The sequence below is a fragment of the Molossus molossus genome, unplaced genomic scaffold, assembly GCF_014108415.1.
Source record: "Molossus molossus isolate mMolMol1 unplaced genomic scaffold, mMolMol1.p scaffold_m16_p_7, whole genome shotgun sequence".
Lineage (NCBI taxonomy): Eukaryota > Metazoa > Chordata > Mammalia > Chiroptera > Molossidae > Molossus > Molossus molossus.
Genome location: NW_023425401.1, coordinates 84367470 through 84393930, shown reverse-complemented (window position 1 = coordinate 84393930; position 26461 = coordinate 84367470). Strand labels below are relative to the sequence as shown.

The following is a 26461-nucleotide window of genomic DNA, read 5'->3' as shown; positions in this document are numbered from 1 at the left end:
TCACTAAGTCCAGTCAGCCATCACTCTTACCCTTTGTGCATCAATGCTCCCAGTAGCATAAAAATCCCTGTGGCATGATGTATATTCAATTATAATTTCTGAGTGGATTAGTGAGTATGATAATAGTACCAATTATCACTTCCCTGGAGTCACCTGTAATCAGGATATATGATGTGAGGAAATGTAGAAGTTTATACATAGAATCCTGAAAAAGGGGAATAAAAAAAGCAGAGAACCATCATACAGGACAAAGTCTGAGTAATGTCCACCCTCCTCCAAAATCAACAGGGTTAAAAAATAGAATGTGTTGTTCACAAGAGAAACTACAGCCTGTAGGCATGATCAAGGTATAAGAAGTGAAGTAGAAATATATCTACCCATGTAAATTTAATCTCATTCATCGGGTATCCCTTCTGTAAAATAGTTCCATAAATTTTCCTCTCACTCTTTAAAATAATTCTATCAAAACTAGTTTAAAATTTTGAAAGTATATCCAGGGACAAATCCAAGAAACACAGCACAACTTAAAAGGGAAATATAAAACCAATTTCATAACTAAGTGTGACTACTCAGACATTTTTTTCAATATTAACCACAATAAATCCACGGAACACAGTAAGCGCAGGGAGGAGCCACCTCACTAAAAAGAAAAACACTCACAACAGGGTATCTAAGATACCTGGCTGAGACTCTTGCTTTTTTTTAAATGAAACCACAGTTTGAATTTAAAGGCATACTTGTTTTAAAAACAATTTTTATTTGACATTTTTCACCTGAGTTAACATCATTTCCACTTCAATTCAAGTGCAAATGTAAAATTCACTTACCTGCACAAAACCACATGCCATGAAGTCCTCAAACAAGGGCAAACTTGGACGGTCTTCTCGATAGATGGTGAGCTTGTACGTGATTAGGTTCTCACCCTGGGCTGGAGATTCATCCACCACAAGCAATGAGATTTTGTTTGCTCCTAAGCCCAGAGGATAGTTGGAAAAACTGGAGAGAGAAACATCTATTCAGTCCAAATGAATCCATACATCAAAATTAAATGCTTATAATTTGTACAAGGCCTGTACAATTTCATAAGAAACTTAAAATGTGAGATAAACATTTTAAATTCTCTTTTTCAGTACTTTGGTATGCTAAGAGTTATCTTGCAAAGCAAGTCACATCTCCTATAAACGATAGGAAAGGGAACTAATATTTATTAACCATCTTTCAGGGTCATGCATTATCTCATTTAACACTCACAACTCTATACAAAACCATGATTGTCCTCATTTAAAATATAGAGAACACAATAGAACTGGGAAACGAACTGCCCAAGTCACAGGGTAGAGTCAAGTTTGGGACTCAGCTTTGTCTGACTCAATTCCTCGTTTCTTTCTACTACGTTTTCTTGGCTCCTAGGGGTGCAAGGACTGAGAGTATCTTCCTAGCTATGGACATGGCTATAAAGAGGTTTTAGCTTCTGTTCAAAATTACAAACAAAATAGCTGGTGACTCGCAAAAGGGTCAGAATGAATATCAGTGGGACTAGGAAAGTTAATGTGACTATGTCCACAAATTGCCATCATGTTTATTAAGTAATCAACCCTGAATATTCAAACACTTGAGGAGTTATGTTGGGTAGAAGGAGGCTACTGTTCAGAAGGATTAACTCTTTAGCAATCTGAAAACAGAAAGATAGCAATAAACTAACTTCCCCCTTAATGAGTCCTCTTCAATAGTTCATGTCACAGGACCCACTCCTGTCACAACATGGTTACCAAGATTCTGCACAAAGATTGCTGATAGATCTGTAGAGATGTGTACTTTTTAGCCACATGACACCTAAAAGGTGGAAAGACTTCACACTCTGGCACTTTCTCCAACTGATCTCATGCCTCAGCTTTTCTAAACCACCTTCAAAGGCTGTTAAACGTCTGTTCCCACTGCGATGTCCTCACTCCGCCCAGCAGCATTCCGTACCTTGGCCCTGCCCGTTCATGCAGGTACACCTTGCACTGACAGCTGGAAGTCTCCGCTCCGATCATCACTGTTACCACATCAAAGGGAACTTCAGAATAATAATCTTTGATCTTCGGGTTAAATTCAGGACTTAGTTCCAAATGTGGATGCGTGAAGATCTGCTTGATATGACATTGTATGTCTTCATCTGTGATTTTTTTTTTAAATGGAAAAGAAAAATCTACTGGTCAGAGTTGATTTGTAACTTCTAGTTGTCAAATTTTGTAGAATTTGCCTCATGTAACAGCTATTGATTGACTTTACTTGGTGTTATTTTTTTTGCTCAGCCCTTAAAATTTTAAAGGAATAGGAGGTGGGAAAATGTCTCTCCAGTGAATTGATAACATGTTCTTGGCATTTACTGCATATATTCAGCAGTAGTGTAAACAGGGGGTGATGACTCTGTGGGGTGGTAACCAGCAGGGAATGAGGAAAATTTCTTAATGGGAAGTGTTATTAAACTGCTATTGGATTGAAAAGTAGCTTACAGGCAGCAGGATAGAGCAAAGAATATGAACTTCAATCTTATACCAAACACCCAGGCAAAAACATCACAAGGTACTCTGATGCCCCCTCCCAACCCCAGCCACTTTAACCTAAGAAAGTACACTGAAATGTAAGAAGCAAATGCTATATTCTGCTCAATCCTATTAGAGAATTTAGCATATTATTTCATACTATTGCTTCTAAGCCATTTTAAAGAATGTTTCTATTTGGTAGACCAATTTTTACAAAAGTATCTTGGTAAGGAAATATACCAGCCACTGCTAAATTATATTGTGTTCATATTTAGATTAACTAGATTACTCAAAAGACCACAGTGTGGTGAAGGGGGAAGGAGGTGGGGAGAAGGAGGTCAATGGGAGATAAAAGGGGGACATCTGTAATCACTTCAACAATAAAAATAAGTTATAAAATAAATTTTTAAAAGCTTAGAAAATGTTTTCCAAAGAAATATTAACAAGTATTTAGTTCCATACTTTTCAGCCAACAACAGTTTCAGTAAAGAAAAACATAAGAAATTCTATAGAAATTGGTAAAATGTAAGTTTCTTTGCACTGCCTTTAAAATAAAATGTTCAGTGATGTTTAACAACTTAGCAACAAAAAAGATGACAGAATTCACTGCAGGAAGTTATACAACTGAACTTAAAAAACATATTATTGCCTGGCTGGTGTGGCTCAGTGGATAAGCATCGGCCCATGCATCAAGAGGCTGCCTGTTCAATTCCCGGTCAGGGTACCTGCCCAGGTTGTGGGCCAAATTCCCAGTGGGGGGCATGCAGGAGGCGGCAGATCAATGTTCTCTTTCATCGATGTTTCTATCGCTCTCTCTTTTTCCCTTCCTCTCTCTCTAAAACCAATAAAGAAAAAAAAATTATTTTTAATTGTCTTAGCATCTCTTGCCTCTTCCTCTATTTTTATATGTCAATCACAGTAAATTTCCTACAATCAAATCTGATCATTTATTTTCAATGTTTCGGTTTCTCATCACCTCCAGAATTCAGTGCAAGCCCCTCATGAAGCAGGCAAGGCATTTCACAATCTCTTCCTTGTCTTTCTTTCCATTTGTCATATCTCCCATCGCATCCCAGATGCTGTGCTTCAACAATACCAACATTTTTTTTTGTTTCTTTGACAGACATAGAGTTGTACTACCAAATCCACGGTAATGGGTATCACTAATGTTATGAATATTTTATTCTACTGCTGAGAACTAGGTCACAGTCTAACTCCCATCATTCACTAAAACAATGAAAATGAAATAAAACTGTAAATTTCTGATTCACACACTATGGTTTTCTCAGCCAGTAGAAGAAAAAACTACTCAGGTATAAATTAGGAACAATAATAATACAACTGATATGTTGTAATTTCATTGTAGGAAAACTCTTAGTGAAAAAGATAAACAACTACTCAATTTAGTTGAATAAGTCATTGAATTGAGTAAACTACCTGCCTGGTTAATTTTACTTGTTGCCCTAAATTTTTATCTGCCTGATAAATGTAGTTATATTGCATCTATAATTCTGATGATTATACCAGCTCCTAAACCTTTTATAATAAATAAAAGAATGAGGGTAAGATTATATTATTAGATTTCATCTTTGAAAAGGACCATACCTTTGTGTTCTAATTCAACCACTTGTTAATAATGCATTTTTTTCCTCAAAGACTTTTTCAGGAATAGTCTGTGTCCAAGGCACTGAGGGAAGCACAGTAAAAACATGAGAGCTGCCCTGGCCAGTTTGGCTCAGCGGTTAGAGCGTTGACCTGCGGTCCGGAGAGACCCGGGTTCGGTTCCCGCTCAGGGCACGTACCTCGGTTGCAGTTTGTCCCCGGCCCTGGTTGGGTCGTGTGGGTGGCAACCACTCTATGTGTCCCTTTCACGTCGATGTTTCTCTCTCTCTCTCTCCCTTCCACTCTATCTGAACAAAATATCAAAAAATGTCCTCGAGTGAGGACTAAAAAAAAAAAAAAAAACATGAGAGCTAACGGAGACTCTGAACCCAACACAGCACTTCAAACAAGCTGAAGCTCAGTGATATGAAAGCTTTCCAGAGGACTATTTCCTGGGCAAAAAGGGTATTTAAACACTTGCATTACACTTCTTTGCTTAGAACCAGTTAAATAAATAACAAAATGTATTTTTTTTCCAAAATAGTAATCACAGAGTTGTACTTCAATTTGATATACATTTTTATGAAACAGCCATGGAGAGTTAATTTCCTTGTAGTTTACACTTTCACATAACAGTGAAAGTTTCCAATGAGGCTCTCCCATTGCAACACTGAAACTCAGCCCCACATGAAATAAAATATAGAATCTTCTTACTTAAAAAAAAAATTTTTTTTTCATCGTTGATTTTAAAGAGAGAAGAAGGAAGAGGGAGAGATAAAAACATTGAAGAGAGAGGACATCGACTGGCTGCCTCCTGCATGCCCCCCACTGGGGATTGGGCCCATAACTTGGGCATGTACCCGGACTGGTAATTGAATTGGCAACCTCTTGGTGCATGGTTCGATGCTAAGCCACTGAGCCACACCAGCTAGGCTGTAATCTTACTTTTTTTTTTTATCCTGGACATTTTTTTTGTTGTTGTTGTTCAGATAGAGTGGGAGGGAGAGAAGGAGAGAGAGAGAGAGAAAGAGAGAGAGAGAGAGAGACATCGATGTGAAAGGGACGCATTGAGTGGACGCCACCAACATGACCCAACCAGGGCCGGGGACAAACTGCAACCGAGGTATGTGCCTTTTAGCGGGAACCGAACCCGGGTCTCTCCAGACCACAGGCCAACGCTCCAACCGCTGAGCCAAACCGGCCAGGGCTGTAATGTTACTTTTAAGCAAGATTTTAGGAAGTGCTTGTTTTGGGTTTCATCAGAAACTCCACCTCTAGCTTAAGTGCTGCATCCTAAACCCCTGCGTGAAAGCTGACTTACTCCTGATATCATATTCAATTGAATCATCAGTGTCACTGGTACAAACACCTGGTGTTTCCTTGGCATCCTTCCCAACCCACTCACAACTTGTCTCTGGCCAGCTCACTTTAGATCTACGGAGAACCCAGTATTGGGTATGATGGTAGCAGACTGCTTAACCTATTTGGCGAGTATACATGGGAAAACTATTTGAAGATTTGGTTGCTTTTAATGTGTTTCTTTTAACCACAGAATTTTATTGCCCTCTTGAGGGATAATCATAACTCATATTAAACAAGAAATATAATCCCACCTGTTCTGAGACATTATTAAGTTATCTTTAAAATCTTATACCATAAAAGTAGGAAGATTAATTATGAAGACACAGGTCAGACTCATTTTTATTAACATAAAAACATGAATAAGGTTGAAGAAATTATCTAACATGTTCAAATTATCTACATCATGTCACCTGGGAACAGAAAAAAAAAAAGAGAGAGAGAGAGAGAATCTCATATAGTTGCTTTATTTTATAAATGAGAAAGTAGAAGACCAAAGAGTGAAATGGCTTTCCTGATGCTGCATCACCCCAGAGTTTAACACACAGCAGACTCTCGACAAATGTTCATTTTGATCTTGCTCTAGTTACCTGCTGTACATGAGGGACCAGTCTCCTAGAAGAACTGAGTTGAGTAGCACGCATTTTGCTAGGAGTAGGATATTGAATGGTGAGTGCAGGGAGAGAATGGCATAAGGAATACCTGTCATCTTTTCCTGATTAGCAATACCGCATTTAAAATGTTACTTTTCTTACCCTGGCCGGTTTGGCTCAGCGGTTAGAGCGTCGGCCTGCGGTCCGGAGAGACCCGGGTTCGGTTCCCGCTAAGGGCATGTACCTCGGTTGCAGTTTGTCCCCGGCCCTGGTCGGTTGTGAGGGTGGCAGCCACTCGATGTGTTCCTTTCACGTCGATGTTTCTCTCTCTCTCTGTTCCTCTCTCTCCCTCCCACTCTATCTGAACAAAAAATGGAAAAATGTCCTCGGGTGAGGATAAAAACAAAAATAAAATAAAATAAAATAAAATGTTACTTTTCTTTAATTGGATGTCTTTTTTATTTCATTAAACCATATTATTTTACAACCTTTCAGTCTACCCTAATTTTAATGATAGTGTCAAAACAAAATGAATGAATTAATTACATTGTTGAAGATACAAATGAGATTTTATTATATTAGAGGACTGATTTATAATAAATTAGACTTTAGTCCAAAATTTTTTTCAGCTTTACTGTTTTATCAGAATAATTATTTTTATTTGTGAAAGGCTAAATTTTTTAAGTACATGTATTAGCATAAATTATATATATGTTATAAAAGGTAAAAAGAAAAAACATTGTCCAAAAAACCTGGACAATGTAGAACTCAAAAACCTGTTAAGTAGAACTCTTATTTTTTCCATCATATCATTATAGGATATTAAGGTAACTCATGAGCTTTGGACAAAGAATCTGAAGACCCAGCCTCGTGACCCAGCTTGGGAATTTAACAGCCCCATAATCTTGGAAAAGGCAGTTAGATTCTCTACATTGATTTATTTACAAGACCACTGGAATAATGCTGAGCAGACAATGAAGAAAATTATTTTTACATTTCAAAATCCATATAATACTTGAAATTAATGTATATTTATTATACTTAGGCAAAAATTAAGGAATTTTAAGGAAATATATTGAAATTAACTTAGAAGCTCTCAATTGTTATAAAGAAAATTCTACCCTAGTACTATCCATTATATTAACAACCTGGCAGGAAAGGAATCTCTGTGGGGTGGTGAGAGTCTTTAAAATCAACGTATGAAACAGAGAAGCTAAATTTGTCAACTTGAGCAGCCTCTAAGGTAAAGCCTTAGCACCCTTAGGACCCTTCAAAATGAGTTTGGAAGTCACTGACCTTAAACAAATAAACATACAACATAGCATTTTAGGTTCAAAAACAGAAAATTAAAAATTAGCCCTGGCCGATTCTTTCTCTCTCTCTCTCTCTTTCCCTTCCTCTCTCTAAAAAAAATCAATAAATAAAAATTTTTAGCCCTGACCAGTTTGGCTCAGTGGTTAGAGCGTCCGCCTGCGGTCCGGAGAGGCCCAGGTTCGGTTCCCGCTAAGGGCATGTACCTCGGTTGCAGTTTGTCCCCGGCCCTGGTTGGTCGTGCGGGCGGCAGCCACTCGATGTGTCCCTTTCACATCGATGTTTCCCTCTCTCTCTCTTCCTCTCTCTCCCTCCCACTCTGTCTGTACAAAAAATGGAAAAATGTCCTCGGATGAGGATTAAAAAAAAAAAAAAAATTAGCCCTGGCCGGTTTGGCACAGCTGTTAGAGCTTCAGCCTGTGGACCAGAGAATCCTGGGTTCGGTTCCCATAAGGGCATGTACCTCGGTTGCGGTTTGTTCCTGGCCCCAGCTGGTGTTGTGTGGGTGGCAACCACTCGATGTGTCTCTCTCACATCAATGTTTCTGTCTCTCTCTTCCTCCTTCTCTCCCTTCCACTCTATCTGAAGATAAATGCAAAAATGTCCTCAGGTGAGGATAAAAATATATATGTATATATATTTACATACATATATATATACATATATATTTTTATGCAACAGTGATAGATGTTCACTCCTTCAGAAACCTCAGAACTTCTGAAAATTTACTAAAAGAAATTAGTAGCCTAAAGATACACAATTAAAATAAAATAATGATTTATTCAAAGCAGAGGTGTGTCTGTTAATGCTGCTGAAACACTTCCACTGGAACTCACCATTACTGCAATGCACTTCTTCGGTTGCATTTAAAATTTGTGGAATCACAACTAAAAAAAAAGTAAATTTAAAACTGTTAATGAAAATTTAAAAATATATGTTCAGTAATCTCAAACACAACATAATTTAATAAAACATATATTATTATTTAACTCCATTGTATCAGAAAGTACTTCTATGCTAAACTGAAAATTATGGTAAAACAAAAGAAGTTATTTGGTTCAAATCTCAAAAGAATAATTATTTCAAACTGGAAAATATTAAGGGAAAAATATGTATTGTCTAAATGCCATCCATTGCCTCAAGGTGAACTCTCATGACTCCTAGTTTTATAATCCTAAGGCTATAATTTCCCAAATTCTTAGAATTACAGAAATTCCATCCTAGTTGTTTCAACTGATACTTACTCTAAGTTTCTGAATTCAACCATACATTATCTAAAATATTTCTTTTTTTTTTATCCTCACCTGAGGACATTTTTCGATATTTTGTTCAGATAGAGTGGGAGGGGGACAGAGAGAGAGAGAGAAAGAGAGAGAGGGAGAGAGAGAGAGAGAGAGAGAGAGAGAGAGAGAGAGAGAGAGAGACATCGACGTGAAAGGGACACATCGAGTGGTCGCCACCCACACGCCCCAACCAGGGCCGGGGACAAACTGCAACCGAGGTACGTGCCCTTAGCGGGAACCGAACCCGGGTCTCTCCAGACCGCAGGTCAACGCTCTAACCGCTGAGCCAAACTGGCCCGGGCTAAAATATTTCTTAATAAATATTTATGGTACAAAAAGGTGAATAAAAACACTGAGTGCTTAAACCATTCATCTTAAAGAGCAAAAAATAGTAGAAGAGAGTAGGAGAGAATGTCAGTCTATCATCAGTTTTTTACTGGGCCTGCTGATTCATTCTGTAGAAGCTGTGATTCTCAAACTTTGGTGAGCCTCCGATCATCTGAAGGGCTTGTTAAAATACAGAATGCTGGGCCTCATACCCAGAGATTCTGATTCAGTGGATCTGAATTTTTCAAATTTCCCTGGTGATACTGATGCTGCTGGTCTGGGGACCACACATTCAGAATCACTGTATTGAATTAAACCTTGATTTTTCAAAAATTGTAGAAATGGTACTGTTTATTTTAAATATGTTTTTATTGATATTTTAGAGAGAGAGGAAAGGAGAGATAGATAGAAACATCGATGTGAGAGAAAAACGTCAAGCCCGCATCCTGAGCATCGAGCCTGCAGTCCAGGAATGTGCCCTGACCAGGAATTGAACTGGGACCTCTCAGTTCATGGGATGATGCTCAATCCATTGAGTCACATGGATTTTTAATTTTATTTTAAAAATTATCAATATTTTCTTTTATTGCAACCCAAAGTTCAGAAATTCTTTAGATAGAAACAATTAGAAAATATAATAAAATCAAAGACAGAAAAAAATTGAAATCATAGACAAAATACAAGAGATAATATTAAAATCACCATTAATTTTCCTTGAGGCTCAGGTTGCTTGTAGCCTATTGTTTCACTTAACAATATATCAAAAACATCTTTTATGTCATAAATATTTTCCCACAATATTAGAATGGCTTTATAGTATTTTATTGGATAGCTTATTTTATTTATCTGATCCACTAGGACTGTATAGTGATGCTTTCTATTTTTTCACTTATTAATAATTTTTGTAATTAAATCTTATATATGTTTTAAGTTATTTCCTTAAAATGAATATTCAGAAGTGAAATTTCTGGTCTGTAAGAATAACTTTAAAGCTTTTCTTTTTTTTTTAATCCTTACCTGAGGATATATTTTCCATTTATCTTCAGATAGAGTGGGAAGGGGAGAGAGAGAGAGAGAGACATTGATTGGTTACCTCCCGCTTGGCCCTGGGGACCGATCTGCAACCAAGGTATGTGCCCTTGACCAGAACTGAACCCAATCCACTGGCCGATGCTCTAACCATTGAGCCAAATTGGTCAGGGCTTAAAGCTTTTCTTATATGTTGTTAAATAGCCCTTTAATGAAAGGTTCTGACTCATATATCTACCAGCAGCATGAATATACTTATTTCTCTACACTCTCCCCAACTCTCATTTTTAAGAAGAAAAATGTCTCCAAATATGAGGGAAGCAGCACTTCCTTAATTTTCATTTTAAATTGTTAATGAAGCTATACAATTTTTATGTGTTTTTTGCCCATGCAATACTAATTTTCATGGTCAATTAAGTGGGACTATCCTTTTACCTTTTTTATGTTCAGTTGCATCAAATGGCATTTGTGGTTTTTCAATGTTCTCATCGTCTGTGAAGGAATTCCTGTAAAGGCAATGCCAAACAACTCGATCAATGAAATGAAGAAAAATTCATGGAAATTACATCTAACAAACTATTTTTTTTTCCTGTGTGGGCACAGTTATTTTGCTGAACACAAACACTTTCTGGATTTCATTCCTCAAAACTGGCGATCTTGCCTCAAGTGAGGTGGGTGGAAATCTCATCATCTCTAATCAGCAGAAGAACATTTGAAGAAAACCAGGGCAAAAAGTCACTCTTCAGTCCAAAAGTAAGCAATCTCTGATAGCTGGGGTCCAACAGAAGTGATTCGGGAACACACATTCTAATTGGAATCTGTTTGGCTAAAGTTACAGTCTTGAAGCAAGAAGCCTTGGAAATTCTGAGGCACAGACTGAGATGAATACACATATAATCTAAGAAGTGTAAGTGTACCATGCAGAAAAGCTTGCCAAGGCTTCCATCCTTAAACTCTGATTAACAAGAGTGAATGGTAAGGGTTAGTTATATTTTGGTGTGTTTGCCTCATTTTTTCTGTGGTATAAGTAAGTGCTTGGCTAGATTGCCCCTTAAATCCTTAAATTTGGGAACAAAATAACCCAAATTGCAGGCAGAAAAATTGCTGGTCCTGATAAAAGAGAATACTGGGCAGGATGTGACTTGACTTTCCTGTGCTTTGTTGTGAATCTCCAATTCTACTCCAACAAACTAGAGATAACAATACTGGCCTAACTTCACAGGGATGCTAGTAGAATTAAATCAAATGTTCAGTACTTAATTACACTTTATAAATATTTATAATCCCAGATATGTGTTGGGCTCTATGTTGGAGAGAAGATGAATAAGCAATATTCAATTTCTTCACAATATACACACAGGATAGAAAATTAAGAATCAAGAAATTAAAAATATTGTTAATGTGAAATAATTTTTTTGCATTTTTATTTTTGTCTATGTGTTTGTGTATGTGTGTAGAATAAAGTAATTAGAGGTAAAAAATAATGTCTAGGACTTACTTGTTGTTGTTCATCCTCACCCAAGGATACTTTCCATTGATTTTTAGATAGAATGGAAGAGAGAGAGACAGACAGACAGACAGACAGACATGGATCCCAACTGGGACCAGGGATGAAACCTGCAACCTAGGGACATGCCCTTGACCAAGAATCAAACCTCTAACCCTTTGGTCTGCAGGCCAACGGTCTCTCATTCCTGAGCCAAACCAGCCAGGGCTCCATGTATAACTTTTGACTCCCCAAAATCTTAACTACAGTTGGCCTTTTGTGTCCAAGGATTCAACCAACCATGATTGAGAACACCATTTTTTGATCTGCAGTTGTGAATCTGCAGCTGGTAATGTGAAAACACGGTTTTTGATCCGTGGTGGGTTGAATCTACAGATGAGAAACCCAAGTATACTAACAGTTGAGTGTATTAAATAAAAAAAATCTGCCCTGGCCGGTTTGGCTCAGCGGTTAGAGCGTCGGCCGGTGGTCCAGAGAGACCCGGGTTAGGTTTCCGCTAAGGGCACGTACTTTGGTTGCAGTTTGTCCTGGGCCCTGGTTGTGGTTGTGTGGGTGGCAACCACTGGATGTGTCTCTCTCACATCAGTGTTTCTTTCTCTCTCTCTTCCTCTCCCTCTCCCTCTTATTCTATGCAAAGTGGACCTGTGCATTTCAAACTAGTGTTGTTCAAAGGTCAACTTTATTTCCCTTCTCCCAAGCAATTTAGAAATAGATAAAACAAGCATGGGATAAGATATGTTTAATGGAAATATCTCTGAATTCATATAAAGCAAAAACTCTAAGTGAAGCTCATAAGATACAACCCTGGCTGGCACATAAACTACATTTTAGAAAGGGTACTCTCTTAGTGGAATGAGATGTTTCAAGGCAACCTGCAGTGGTTTCTTGTTTAATTTTGTGAATAAATTATGTTTTCAAAATGTGAGTTTTCATGGAAAGCATGTGATTAGAGCAAAGTACACCTACACCTCTAATTCAAGTGAAGTCAAAATTAGCAGAGAGGGCACATGCTGTTCAGAATTATACTGAGTCTGTTGTGGCCTCTGTATTCTGAGCCTCGGGACACAGACATCACTGTCACCCTTCCTAACTGTTGCTTTTCTGAATTTATTTCTTTTCACCTTGTTGCTATAAGCAGATATTTATTTCGAACAAAATAGAACCAGAGGCATGGATACATGAAACAAACTGACAGCTGTCAGAGGGAAGAGGGGAGGAAGGGACTGTATGAAAAAAGGTGAATGGATTAGCCAAGAAACATATATATATAACATAGACACAGACAACAGTGAGGTGATGGCCGGAGGAAAGGGGGTTGCGGGCTGGGTGGAGGTGGGCAAGGGTGGGGGAAATGGGGACAGAAAGAGGCTTACTTGGGGTGATGGGCACACACTGCAGTGTGCACATGATGTTTTATTGAGTTGTACACTGAAACATGTATGGTTTTACAAACCAGTGTCACCCCAATAAATTCAATAAAAATAAAATAAAATAAAGGATGAAGTGATTAAACCCCACAGGTAGTATAAGTATGTAAAATTGGCTTTTTCTGTAGGAAAAAAACTGGAGGTAACCGTTGTGAAGATAAGGGCAGTGATGAATGACTACACCTGACGTGCCTGTCCTGTCTGCTTGATGTATGAGAATAAAGCACCAGACTATGGATGTGAAGGTCACCTCTGTTTCTATTAGTTGTGTGGCTTAAGTAAATGACCGCCCTTCTCAGGGCATCAGTTTCCTCATCTGGATAATGTGTACAATTTGCATCCTTTTTGTAATACAGCATGAATAACAATTCAATATACATATGCTCACAGGTCAATTCCAAGATAATAAAACTGAGTGTTCTTTCTTAAGACATTTTAAGAGCAATTTACTAATTGCTTCCTGATAAGGATCTAAAATTTACTTGTCTCAGTGATAACTTAGATAAATCTGTCAATTTTATCTTGCTTTTCCTAGGGGAAAAAAAAAAAAAAAAAAATCTCCCCTACTGTTGATGCTAAAGTAAACTGTGGATGGTATAGAAACATGAAAAGGAAAGTACACTACTGTTTATTGAAGCACCCACACACCAGCACATGGACATTACCTTATGCAATCCTCTAAATAATACATGATATGCAGCACAATTCCTATTTCAGATGTGAAAACTGGGTCTCAGAGGGGTCAAAATTTTACCTGCTATAATTAATAAGCTCCAAAGTTGGGATTTTTGAATCTCAGTCTGTCTGATTCAAAAAAGTTCTGATCTTTTCTAACTGCACTCAACACTGACCACTAGTAAATTCCCTATTGAAAGAAAATCAGGGTGAGGTTAGACATAAATTCAATATTCTGAATTTAAAGTAACTTAATTGGTTAACTTTACAACATATGTGGAACTTGAAAAAAATCTCACTGGGAAACAATCTCCCCAAGACTTGTGTATCTCAAGGGAGCTTAACAAACTTTAATAGGTTCCTTGGTAAATCAGTCTGCTCTTCCCCCATCAACGGTGACAAATGAGACAGTTTTGGCTTATTTCAGTGAGTGAAAGGAACAAGGAGCATTGATTTATACTATTTAAAACCTAACTTTCAAACAAACAGAACTTTTGGTCAAGCCTACTACTTCCAAGTATTGAAGAAATAAGGCCAACTTCGTAAAGTTGTGACAATTAGAGTGATTTCTTATCCTGAGAGAGGTCTTAAGAATTCTTCAAATATATAATTATTTGTATTTTCAAATTACAGGGGGAAAAAGCTTCTTATAGAATTGCTTTCACTATCTTCTAAGGCAGAAGGAAATGAAGTCCAAGTCAGTAGAAGTCATTCCCGAGGGTGACTGCAAGAGAGAGCTGATCACCACAGCCTTCGTCTTTCATCTCCCTAGGAGGTTTAGGTTTGCCTCTGTTTCCCTGGCCATAGAAAAGTCAAATATCCCCTTTATTATCTTATATAAAAGAGCAGCAGGCTTAGCTAAGGCCTTGGGCATTGCCCTTTTCACCAGCGACAGGAGGTGCCACATGGTCACCTGGCCCGTCCTCCCTTTCATAACCCAGTTAGAATGAAAGTGCAGATGGGAGGCCAAGGAACTTTTCTTGCAGCCAAATGTTTCCTTCTGAGGTTCTATCTTCTAAAAAAAAAAAATCTAATTTTGTGGAAGAGACAGACATTTTTATAAATTTGGATAGGTTTTGCCCAGAATAAGGTCACACCTCAAAAACGCTCTAAATAAATGCTTACACTGTTTTGGGTTCCATTCTGACGGATAGTTCATAAAACAAATCTCACCTAATTCTTTCTGTCTGATGTTCCATAACGCAAGGATATATACTATGAAATGAAATTAGATGGAAACTTTTAACTTTAAACATTACTTTTTAGTGGAGTCAAATCGGGTTGGTTTGAAAAACGGTTGGATATATTTTTGTTACAGTGTTTGAAGACCACTAGAATCATTATGGTTTCAATACTTTCAGGAAGCTTATTTTCCAGAGCATGAATTTTTGGACACACTTGTTTTTGTTGCTTTCTTTAATGTAGGCAAAGCCTTTTGAAATCAATCTTTAGAGATTTTTTTGGATTGCACAATTCAAATTTGTGGCTATCTTACCATTCCAATGGATGTAGCTCTGCCTTTTTATTCAGGAGCTGAAATTGCTCAAAAACATTGAAAAGAGATGAATATTGGGTCAGGACTGAACCAGGTTTTGCCATAGGATGTGCCATAACATGAAATTCACGCATCAAAGATTGAATCCCCGGAGAAGTTGATGGGAAGAGCTGAGAAGGAATATTCAAAGACAGAATATCAGAATAAGTGGCAGACAATAAATTAAAATGTAGTATTACTAAGAAAGTAGTTTATATTTATTCAGATATTTTAAAAACCAGATGTTCATTAAACATCCATTTTCAGTCCCACAATTAAATTTTCTGTGCAGTCCTCAAGGTAAATCTATATATAATAAGCTACGATTTTTTTATTATATTTCCAGATGGGGTGTGTTTTTGTTCTCTTTTCATTGAATATAAATAGATTTCGTCTTTGTGTAGATACCTGAAAACAGCTGAGTAACAGAGTGAGTCGGGCATCAGGAAGAAGGAAAAGGAATCCTCTGTGTTACAAGTGGTTATATTGAAGTGCGAGATACTAATCCTACCAAAAAATATCTATTGTTATTCTCTTTCAACTCTCAGAGTCAGTAAACTGATGTGTGCTCCTCCACCTGCAAAATAATTCTTCAATTCTTCCTCACATTGTGCCAAGAGATGCTCTGGACATTCACAATATCTTAAATGATGAATTCCTGAAGAATGAGGCCAGGTCTCTTTGATTACCATTGTATAGAATGAAGCCTAACTGTCATATGAATACATAGTTTTTTAATAGTAAGAAATAAATATTTTATCCAAACACATTGAATGTAATACTATGTTTCAAATAATTAAAAGTAATAATCCATTCATTTAATTATGTTCAGGGAAATAAGCTTACTTTGAACCCTCCAACATATGGGACTAAATTATAAAAACAACTGTCAAACATTCCTTAATTAACTTAGTAAGTTGGTTATAACTCATACAAGTAGCATATGAATACATAGTTTTTTAATAGTAAGAAATAAATATTTTATCCAAACACATTAATAATAAATTATCAGTGGATTTTTTTAATGCTATGTTAAAATGTTTTTCCATTTGAGGTGAAAAAATACAAATTCATTATAATCTATCTATATGAGTGGCAGAACTAGAAACACAGCAAGTACTGAGAATGCACACATATGTATAAATTATCCTTTGTATTGATTAATAAATTAACAGTATCCAAGAAAAGATATAGAAAAAAAAATAGTGCCAGTTTTTAGGCTGAAACCAGTAAAAGTTACTATAATTATTTACATTTTCTTTCTTACTTAACACTTTGTTTGCTATGAGTTACAACAAATTAAGATTTAGGTAGTTTTCTTAAATGTTGTTACACTCAATAATATTTGATTTAACATGACAAAAGAGCATAATAAGCAGAAAGAAATTTTGGTTACATGATAATATCATAAAGCAAAACTTATTTAGAAAAATTTAGATTTTTTTCCTTAAAAACTGTCAAATCCCGGCAGCTATATTCACCCATATTAGTTTACCTTTAATAAGTCACATGTTATTTATAAATTCTTAAAGAATATAGATTCTGCTCATCTTAATATTTATATCTCTGAAAAGATGAAAGGAACTACGATGCTTTTTGTTAAAGAAATATCTTCACCTAAATTGAAGTCAAAATCAAGTAGTTTATGGCTGATCTACTATAATCTCAGTAATCAAAAGGAATCAAATGTCCCTTCTGTTTTACCAGTTGGAATTGTCCCAAACTCCCAAGTTCCTTTATGAAAGTCATAATTGAGTTAATCTCCTCTAAAGATAGGCATTGATTCCGTTCCTTTTCGTAGTTTTCACCCTATAATAATAAAAGGGGGAAAAAAACAACTCAAGTATTTGCTACAGCCCAGTTGCTGCCCACTTCATAAACCAATACAATGCTGAACTCTATACATAAACAGCTGGGCTAATTAATGTTAAATAATATATAGTAACTTCAACTTGTAACAACTGAATATAAGAGAACTTCATATTGACAGAGAACCTGAATGAAACTGCTTGATAGTGCTTTGCTAGTACGGCGGGAGGAGCCAGGAGAGCGGAATGTGTGTGACAGTTGGGGAACACAGGAAGAGTCTCCTCCAGCCTTCGGGTACTTGAGAATGGAGCAGCAAAACAGAGAACAATTCTGTCCTTAGTAATCTGTACAGATAATTTGAGGCCCCAAGAAAACTTGTACTAACATATCATAAAAACTAATCAATGCCACTATGAAGCACTGTACCCTAATCACCAGTCTCTAATCAAATATATTAACCAGGTGTGAATGCTTAAAAAAAAAAATTAGTATTATAACTCAAGACCCTTGATGTCAATCGAGAACACTCACTGCTGTTCTAGACTGCCACCAAAAAGTTATGGTATTCCTTTTAAAGTACCCTATAACGTATAATATGTATTATTCACAATATCCACAAATGTTCCTTAGGAATTAAGAGATGTCTTAGCTCATTTCAACTCATAACTTTATCATGATTGGTTACATAGTCAGTTGACACAAAAATAATATTGGTCTTTGAGTCAGAAAAATACTAAGAGGTATAATATAACTGATACAAATTAATTTCAAATTAATTATCGAGCTACTTACTTACACAATAAAAAAATAGCATTTTGTAAAGAATTACTTGAAAAAAAAAAAACTGCCAGTACAAAATTTTGCACTTACCTTAAATACACCTGATCTGTAAAGTCTCTGAAATATCTCAGAGAATATGGAAGGGGAAGATTCATTAGAGAAGAGAAAATTGAAAGTGTCTTTTAAAAGGAATTCTGTGTTTTGGTCCTCAAAATCCATATTATCATCATATTGAAAATTTAAATGCTCATGTACCTATGAGAAAGTAAAAGCACACATTTTTTTTATTGACTTTCAATAAGTGGGATCACTTTAAGACATGATTCATTTCCTGTTGGATTGTAGATCAGAACTGACATCTAGTGGTCTTTTTGGAGGTCAACAGTTTCATAAAATGTAATATTCTTTTGAAGATGTATTTTTTATAAGAAAATTAACTTAAGATTATAAAGTCACATTAGTTTAGCTTGAAACCATTGTTAAAGAATCTGTATCCGTGGAAGATAACATGAGATTTCTGAACAATAAGTTTTAAAGAGCATAACTAACTGTTAGATGTGTGTAAAATGATGAATGACCATTAGAATGCATAAATTCATAAAGTTTTAAAATTTTATGAATAAATTTTTGAACTATTCAACCAAATATTTGAGCCACATATAATGTAATCATTCTCCTAATATAAAAGTTTGAAAATCAATCAATGCAATATAAAATTGAATTCTGGTTGCATATAATTTTATTTTGTTTCTCTTCCTGTCTTCTCACTCCATATCTCAGAATGAAGCTTTCTATAGACTAATGGCTATTTTGGATTAAAAATATCTTGGAGGAAATTATTTGAATAAGTTAATTTGATTCGAGAGGAAGTAAAAGAATCAGTATACAAAAACAGTTCTCAATTTATGTATTTATACTAGAAAAATTATATATTGAAAATCCCTATGACCTTTAAAATTAAAATATAGGCCAATTTTAAAGTAAAAATCTCTATGTAAAGAATAGAATGTGAGTAAGCTTGGTAATCTCTAGTTTCTATTGTTTCAATGTCTGCCTTTCTGCATTCAATATATGTAGCTTTATGTCATAGTTATTTTGTAAACAGTGTTTGAACCATAGAAAAATCTATGCTTATTCTATAAGAATACTTAGTGGGAACTGGAACTCAAATCACAAGTTCTCCACATACTAATTAATTCTCTGAACCACCATAAATATAAGTAGTGACTTTAATGAAGTTGCTCTTTATTGACTCGTTACTACAAATGAAAACAACACAAACACACACACATCCTTCAGCAAAAGGTGAAAACTCACAGAGGCTTTGGCACACTCACCTGGAGCACTACAGGGGAACTGAAACTTCTGAAACCAATATCAAAAGTTAAAAGTTGAAAACATAACCTGCATCTGAAATAAAAACATAGGTAACACAATTATAATCTATTTGCTACATTTGACCCATTGCTTGTAATTATATTATTAATAGTTACTCTAGATAAATTTTAAGGTCTATAATAATTAAAAAGAGTAGTTTTTTGATAATCTAAAGTTATATACAATTTAATTTTAGATTTTGAATCTGTTTTCTTTCTTACAGAAAATACAAATATATCTAAAGTATTCATAACACATTAAACTAAACAATGAAGTTACTCTGTGACACTTAAATAAGAGAAGGAAACTCTTACTCCTACATGCCAGGCATTCTTATTCACATAAAGCATGATAAAGCTTGAGTCACCTCCCTATTCTGGCAACTAGATTAAGCCCCCACCCCCAAGAATTAAATTATATTCAAGTTGACATAGATATGGAGAGAGGAGTTGTTAAATTTCGTGAATAAAGTCTGTAAATAAAAAGATACTTAGTCAATGGAAGTATATATGATAGAAATAGCTAAGCTTGAAAGGGACTACAAATTTAAAAATCAGTTTAAGTGATTGTACTTTACTTTTTGTGACTGTTATTTAGATACTGACAAGTCTGTAATATGCTCTGACGTGTTAGGATCTATAAATAAAGAAACATACGTTTGGAAGTTTGTATTTGTATAGTGACATAACATTTTTCAAGAAGCATCTACTGGTGATAATTAAGATATATTTTCACTAGCGATCAATTTCTAGAAAGTAGGTTTTGTTCTCTCTTTTTTTATATATAACTAGAATTTGTTTTTACTTATCGAAGGCCTTTGGTCCCAGAGTAGATGTTTCACTGAAAGCTTCAGCTGCCAGCAGGAGTTTGCTAATTGCTTCCTTCATGTTTTCAAAAGCCTGAAGAGGTGAACTGACCCTCAGGAATGTCTCAAAAAAGGTTTGCAGCTGTGAACAAAGTAAATAATTCATATGTTCAAACAACATCTCAATTTGTCTCTCTATCATTTCCAGAGTGACCAATTTGAAAGATTTCTTTAGGTTCTCTCTCTTTGTCACACTTAAAAACTCTTAGATAGGAAAGTTTGATAATCTAAGATAGCGGTTCTCAACCTGGGGGTTGAATGACCCTTTCACAGGGGTCGCCTAAGACCATCATATGGTCTTAGGAACCGAGACACCGCTCCTCTATCCATCTCTTGGCGGGTCCACCCACATGCAGATATGCCCACAGACAACGTGAGGAACTGTATTAAAGGGTCACAGCATTAGGGAGGTTGAGAACCACTAGCTAAGACATATATATATATATGCACACACATACATATAATATATATAATGTTCTGCAAGTATATGATATAATAAATATAAGAGTGGGCAAAGTAGGTTAACAATAGTAACAAATAATACAATGATAAATAAATAAATAAATAATAATACAAGTAAAAACTGTTTTATATACTCACAAATATAAACCTTCTTTTGCCAAACCATTTATATCATATACATAATATTTATATGTATAAATTACATATATTTAAAAATATATTATAAGCTTTTCAATTGAATATGGGATGCTACTACATCTTGTAATTTCATTTTAGAGATGCGTACTCCATTTTTTTCTCTTTTTGTGGCATCTCACCATGGTGAGTGACATGGAACTGGGACAGGATTGTGATCAGAATGCCCAGATTTAATTTGTTACTCTACTAAGCAATTGACCTCTGACTTGCAACGCAATTCTCCAAATGTTTGTGTCTTTTTAAAATGGGTTCACACCTACAAACAAGAGTGTTGTGAAACCAAATTAGAAAAAAAGGTATTTGAAAGCCACTGTAAAATATGAAATTCAAATCTCAGCTTTTTATTATCACTTTCTGCATATATCAAAACCGAAATAATTATACCAAAGTTACTCTTCACAGCATTTTGCTGTGGAAGATCTATCCAACAATTAAAGGCTCTAACAGCATCTCAGTGTTCTCCTGACACTGAAAAATAAGGCTTCACCTGGTAGCGAGGATGGACGGCACTCCCAGAGGGGACAGAAGCTCAGGCTCATGCCTTCCTACAAACGCTGTAGTTGGTGTTGTGATGGTATCACAAATGGCTATTTTTACTTGCTTAAATAGTAACACAATTGCAACAAGACTACTTCAAGAGGCTGCTTAGCATCAGAGTTCAAGTTAAATTTTTCAAAAAGTATAAAACAAATCTCATATTAATTCATAAACTTTGAATAAACATACTCTTTTCAAAGATGAACAAAAAATTTTTAACATCTGAAACTAATATAAAATAATATTGAATGCCAAAGCAATTGAAAATAAAAAAAAATTAAAAAATTTTTTGAAAAAACATGAAGCAAATATTCTGTTCATGTTTTAGAAGAACAGACAACATCTATCTGAACTGCTTAAGACTGCAAAGGGGAAAATTTTTGTTACTATGACAATGAAGGGCAGATATTGGCACAAATCACCCAGAGGAAACGGTAAATGTATCTTTAAAATATACAAGCAAAATTCCCCCAAGAGAAACAAATACTGACTTCATAAACTTTTACCAGCTGAAAAACAGAACCCTAATGAGATACACACTTTAAGACCCTATGAACACATCATTAGCTTTGGCAATTGGGATGTTTTTCCATTTCACTAAGAAAAATGAATGTAATAATTGAATGATCAAAAGAAAGATTAAGGGTAACACTGAAAATGTTAACACCCTTGAGTCAAAACAGAGTAATATTATGTTTTTCCAAATAAAAGTAACTGATCATATTTCACACAGTTCGCCATATTATGTAGAGTTATTGGTGATATTTATTGCATTTTCACATTTTAATGTTTCCTGACTATCACAAGGGTCAAGGTTAATAATTTAAGAAAGTTCAAAATGTTTCTGTAGCATGTAAGATTAATTATCAAATTATATCCTTCATGGCAAAAAATAATAATAAGCAAATTAATGTCTTAAGCTTACATTTATTCTTTTACTGTGGAAATGATTACTTCTTAATTTCTGACTATAAGTAATCATTGAATATGGGCTGCCAGTACAGGAATTCAGTTCCATTTAATTCACCTTTTGTGAGAATTTTACCAAGTGGACATCACTGTGCTCTGAGCTTTGGCTAACAAGTACATAGCACAGAGCTAACACTATAGACTAGAGGAAAATGTCTCAGAGACAAACTTTAGCTCTATGTCTGTTATTATTACATTGTGAGACCTTGTGGGATTAATCACAGTATCTACTTTATAAAGGTATTGCTAAGATTAAGTGAGAGAATGTACGTAAGTTACACCACCACCAGCACATATCAATAACTCAGTATGTTAGCTCCTTTAATTAATTAAAACAAGCCCTGGCCCGTTTGGCTCAGCGGTTTAAACATCAGCCCAAGGACCAAAGAGTCCAGGGTTCGGTTCTGGTCAAGGGCACATACCTTGGTTGCAGCCCTGTCGGTGAGACACATCAATGAATTTCTCTCTGTATCTCTTTCTCTCTCCTCCCACCCCCACCACTTCGTCTGAAGATAAATGAAAGCATATCCTCTGGTAAGGATTTAAAAAAAAAAAAAAAATCCTCAGCCATTTAAAGAAAATTTCAATTAAAGTGGTTGTTGAATCCAGATTCTCATAATGCAATGCATGAAAATATCAAGTTGCTTCTGGGAATTCAAACATTTGTGACACCAGCCAAGGAAGAACATTTGAAAAGTATATATAAACCTTTCAATAGAAATGTTTAGAAAAGAGAGAACAAAGAGGCATGATGATAGAATAAACCCCTCCGGTGGTTATGCCACCCAACTGAAGGATCAGAGCAGAACTGAAGGACCCAAATAACTGGCTTTCCTCCCATCTCCCTGGGAACTCGGTGCTGAGAGAAGGACGAAAGGGGCCAGAACATAGCTGCTGGTATGTTATGTTCTGAGGAGAGAAGAGAGAAGCGGCACTAGAAAAGTATGATTCAAAATGAAGCGACTTGTTTTATTTTTGTGTTATTTCTGTTCCCAGTTTTTGTCGCTGTATATATTTCCTTCTGTCTCACTGCATGGATTTCAATTCATTTAAGCCCTTCAATTCAAAGCAAGTTCCAGGTGAGTGACCTCTTCTACTGAATTCATTTAGTATAGTGGCAAGCAAACTAGAGAAATGAAAGTAAAATCATGCAAGAGCTTAATAGGTTTTTTTTTTTTAAATCATCAACTTTCAATAAGTTGCCTAAAGAGGACACAATAGTTCTATACGTTTTTGTAATTAATCCACTTAGGCTAAGTGGAAGACTTCTTTTATGGTAATTACATTCAAAACCATAAGAACCTGAAAAATACATTTCACTCAGGAGCTTTCTTAACTCAAGCATAAATGCCTGAAGGGGACCCTTGCTTTCATTGTTAATTTAAAACAATCAGGCCAGGAGCTCAGACATCAAAGAGACTTCTCCTTCTCTAGGTTGACTTTTAATGGATGTTTTTGATTTACATAAACGTGAGAATTTGAGACCCCAAGAACCAGTGCCTTGGCAGCGAGGTAAAAATGAACATAAGAATATCTTAAAACTTTTTACATGACAGGAATCTATTTTATAAACTATAAATGTTCCTCCTTCAATGTAAAAATGAAGTACAAATTTAGTGTGAAATAAATTATATAGAAAATAACTCTGTAAGATTATGGTTATCAAATCAGGCAGTTAAAGCATCAGCATTTGTTTATACTTGTGTAAAATCCAAACTGTAACACAATATTTACATCTATCTATCCACTGAAGCAACATATTGAAATATACATAAATGGATCAAAATTATCAATTAAAATAAAAAGACAGGAGAAAGTAAGAAGTAGAAAATATTTGTAGGAAAACTTGAGTTATGTGTTTGACATAACACTTCCAAAGCACCCTTGTCTCTGCTTCATACTCCCACTCCAGCCCTCACAGCCCTCACCTGCTAAATTCCGGGCTTTGCCTCGTTATTTCCCTTTATCCTCCCACAAGACCTTGGGCAAATTGCTCTCAATGGCAACACATGATGTTTTGAGTTAAACTTGTTGACTTTTTTTGTCCGCTCTTTACTAGATTATGAGATCTTTTAGGACAGAAACTACCATTTTATCTCTGGGGGGTCAGTACCTAAAGCAGAGTTGATATTGCATAAATACTATTGAAAAAACAAACCTAAGTATAACATTATGGAAACCACAGAGACTTTGAATAAAGAAATAAATTACTAGAGCTTCTGGATAGCATTTTTTTTCTTATTCTTTCAGAAAACATGTTTACCTCTTGTTTCCATCTCATGAGATAAGGAAGATATGCAGTTTTCTGGTGCGTTATAATAGCACCCTTGAAAAATAGAAGCTTACAGTTGTTGGACAGAATTTTTGAGATAAAATTTAAACTAAGAGTTAAAACAAAGAATGCAAGATTAAACAATATTAGAGTTCTTTTCAAGGCATATTCTTGATTAATTGGAAAACTACAAGAGAAAATTGATATTTCAATATTTTGAACTTTGAGTAGTGTTTAATAGCATTGTGCCCTACCAACATTTACTAGAATTTCTGTCAGTGCTAACGTATAAAAGAGAAATTTTGATCTTCTCAGAATAAAGAATATTGGTACTTAAAATCATTTTGTACCAACAAACATTTGAAAAGATGCTCGGTATCAGTAAGCATTAGGGAAATGTAAATCAAAACTGCAATGAGATATTACCTCGCATCCATTAGAACAGCTACTATCAGAAAAAAACAACACCCATAAAATATTAGGTGTTGATGAGGAAGCAGAGAAATTAGAATCCTTGGGCACAAAATTGTATTGCAATGTAATATATTTTATATATGAAAGTTTTTTGATCACGCTATAATTCTCATTAAGAAAAATATGTTTATAAATTTAAGTTTTTAAAATTCCGGTTATCATATGGTTCTAAGATTTTCTTCCAAAAAAGTCATGATTATAATTATTGATTGTATACAATTGGACAAAACAATAGAAATATATTACAAATCTTATTAAATAATTTATAAAATAAACAGGTAAATTGTATTGAAAACGCACTGCTAAGATTAATATGATTTTTAATTCAATTATTTTAAATATTCATTGAGAGAATATTATTCATTACTAGAATGAGAAGGGTTCAGTATGAATATTTTTAATGTAAGCATAGAGAAAACTTGTTCACATAACTACACAGACATAGATGGAAGAGTTCAGTTATAGCAACAGACTTAATTCTGTGAACTCCCTTCAAGGTATATGAAAAATCTACATAGTGATTTATCATGAAATATTTAATTTTGTTAAAGACTGAAAACATTCGGAATAGTGAAGGATTTATTACTAGTGATTAGTATCTTTCACTTTGTCTAACAAACACATATTTAAATTAATCTGGCCCTGGTTGCTTTGGCTCAGCAGTTAGAGTGCACGCTTTCAGACTGAAGGGTCACGGGTTCGATGCCTGATCAAGGGCATGTACCTGGGTTTCAGGTTCGATCCCCAGCCCTGGTTGGGGTGGTGTGGGAGGCAACTAATCAATGTATCTCTCTCACATCAATGTGTATGTTTCTCTTTCTCTCTCTCTCTCTCCCTCCCTCCTTTCCACTCTCTAAAAAAAATAAAAACAAACAAACTAGTCTGTGTTGGGGTTGATTTTTGTTTGCACAATTTTTCACCCTGGAGCAGTCAATCATCATAATATTATGGAGAGACGAGAGCTATGTCTTTCTTTTGAAGAGCAGAGGGGCATGTATGAAAGGGATGGGGAAGGAGGAACCTGCTGTGGACGTGCCCTCTCAGCAAGATCAAGTTGAACAAGGTATACACGCGAAAGGTGAAGTTACAGGCATTGATTCTTGAATTCTCCACGTGCTTGTGAATCCCTTAGGGAGTCCTTCTGGACTCCCAGAGGCATATGACATGGCACCTCGCTTGAGGATCACGGCTCTGGGTGTGTCTGACCCAGAGGAACACACCTGCTGCATGTCAGAAAGCTGTGGCAAGATAAGGAGCTGGTGAACATTCTGGATTCTAGGAAGAAGCCCCCTTGGTGTTTTAAAGGGACATGATTTATGGGGGGAAATCTGATATTTAAAAATAAAAGAAAAAGCGGAAAAAAAGATTTGAGAAAGGAATGTCTAAATAGCAAACCTAAGTATTGATGTGAATTTTCACTGAGTACACTTGTGGTATTTGGATATAATTCTGTGTTGTATTTAATAATCACTAACCTTAGCTAAGCTGACACCATGTGCTGGACATTGTGCATTCCTTATGCATTGTTTTGTTTACATTCTTA

At 35.5% G+C, this 26461-nt stretch overlaps 1 protein-coding gene across 1 annotated transcript in view; it reads right to left on the bottom strand.

Annotated features, from left to right (window-relative positions):
* Positions 1-26461, bottom strand: part of CPED1 (cadherin like and PC-esterase domain containing 1) — a 311055-nt gene that overhangs the window by 151132 nt on the left and 133462 nt on the right. Inside the window, exons 8-16 of the mRNA XM_036247475.1 lie at positions 19946-20088; positions 19102-19174; positions 17855-18019; positions 16880-16984; positions 15137-15306; positions 10468-10538; positions 8230-8280; positions 1972-2158; positions 828-996 (exon numbers count right to left, since the gene is read on the bottom strand). Of these exons, the coding sequence (XP_036103368.1) occupies positions 828-996; positions 1972-2158; positions 8230-8280; positions 10468-10538; positions 15137-15306; positions 16880-16984; positions 17855-18019; positions 19102-19174; positions 19946-20088 (1134 nt within the window). The remainder of the gene's footprint in view (positions 1-827; positions 997-1971; positions 2159-8229; positions 8281-10467; positions 10539-15136; positions 15307-16879; positions 16985-17854; positions 18020-19101; positions 19175-19945; positions 20089-26461) is intronic.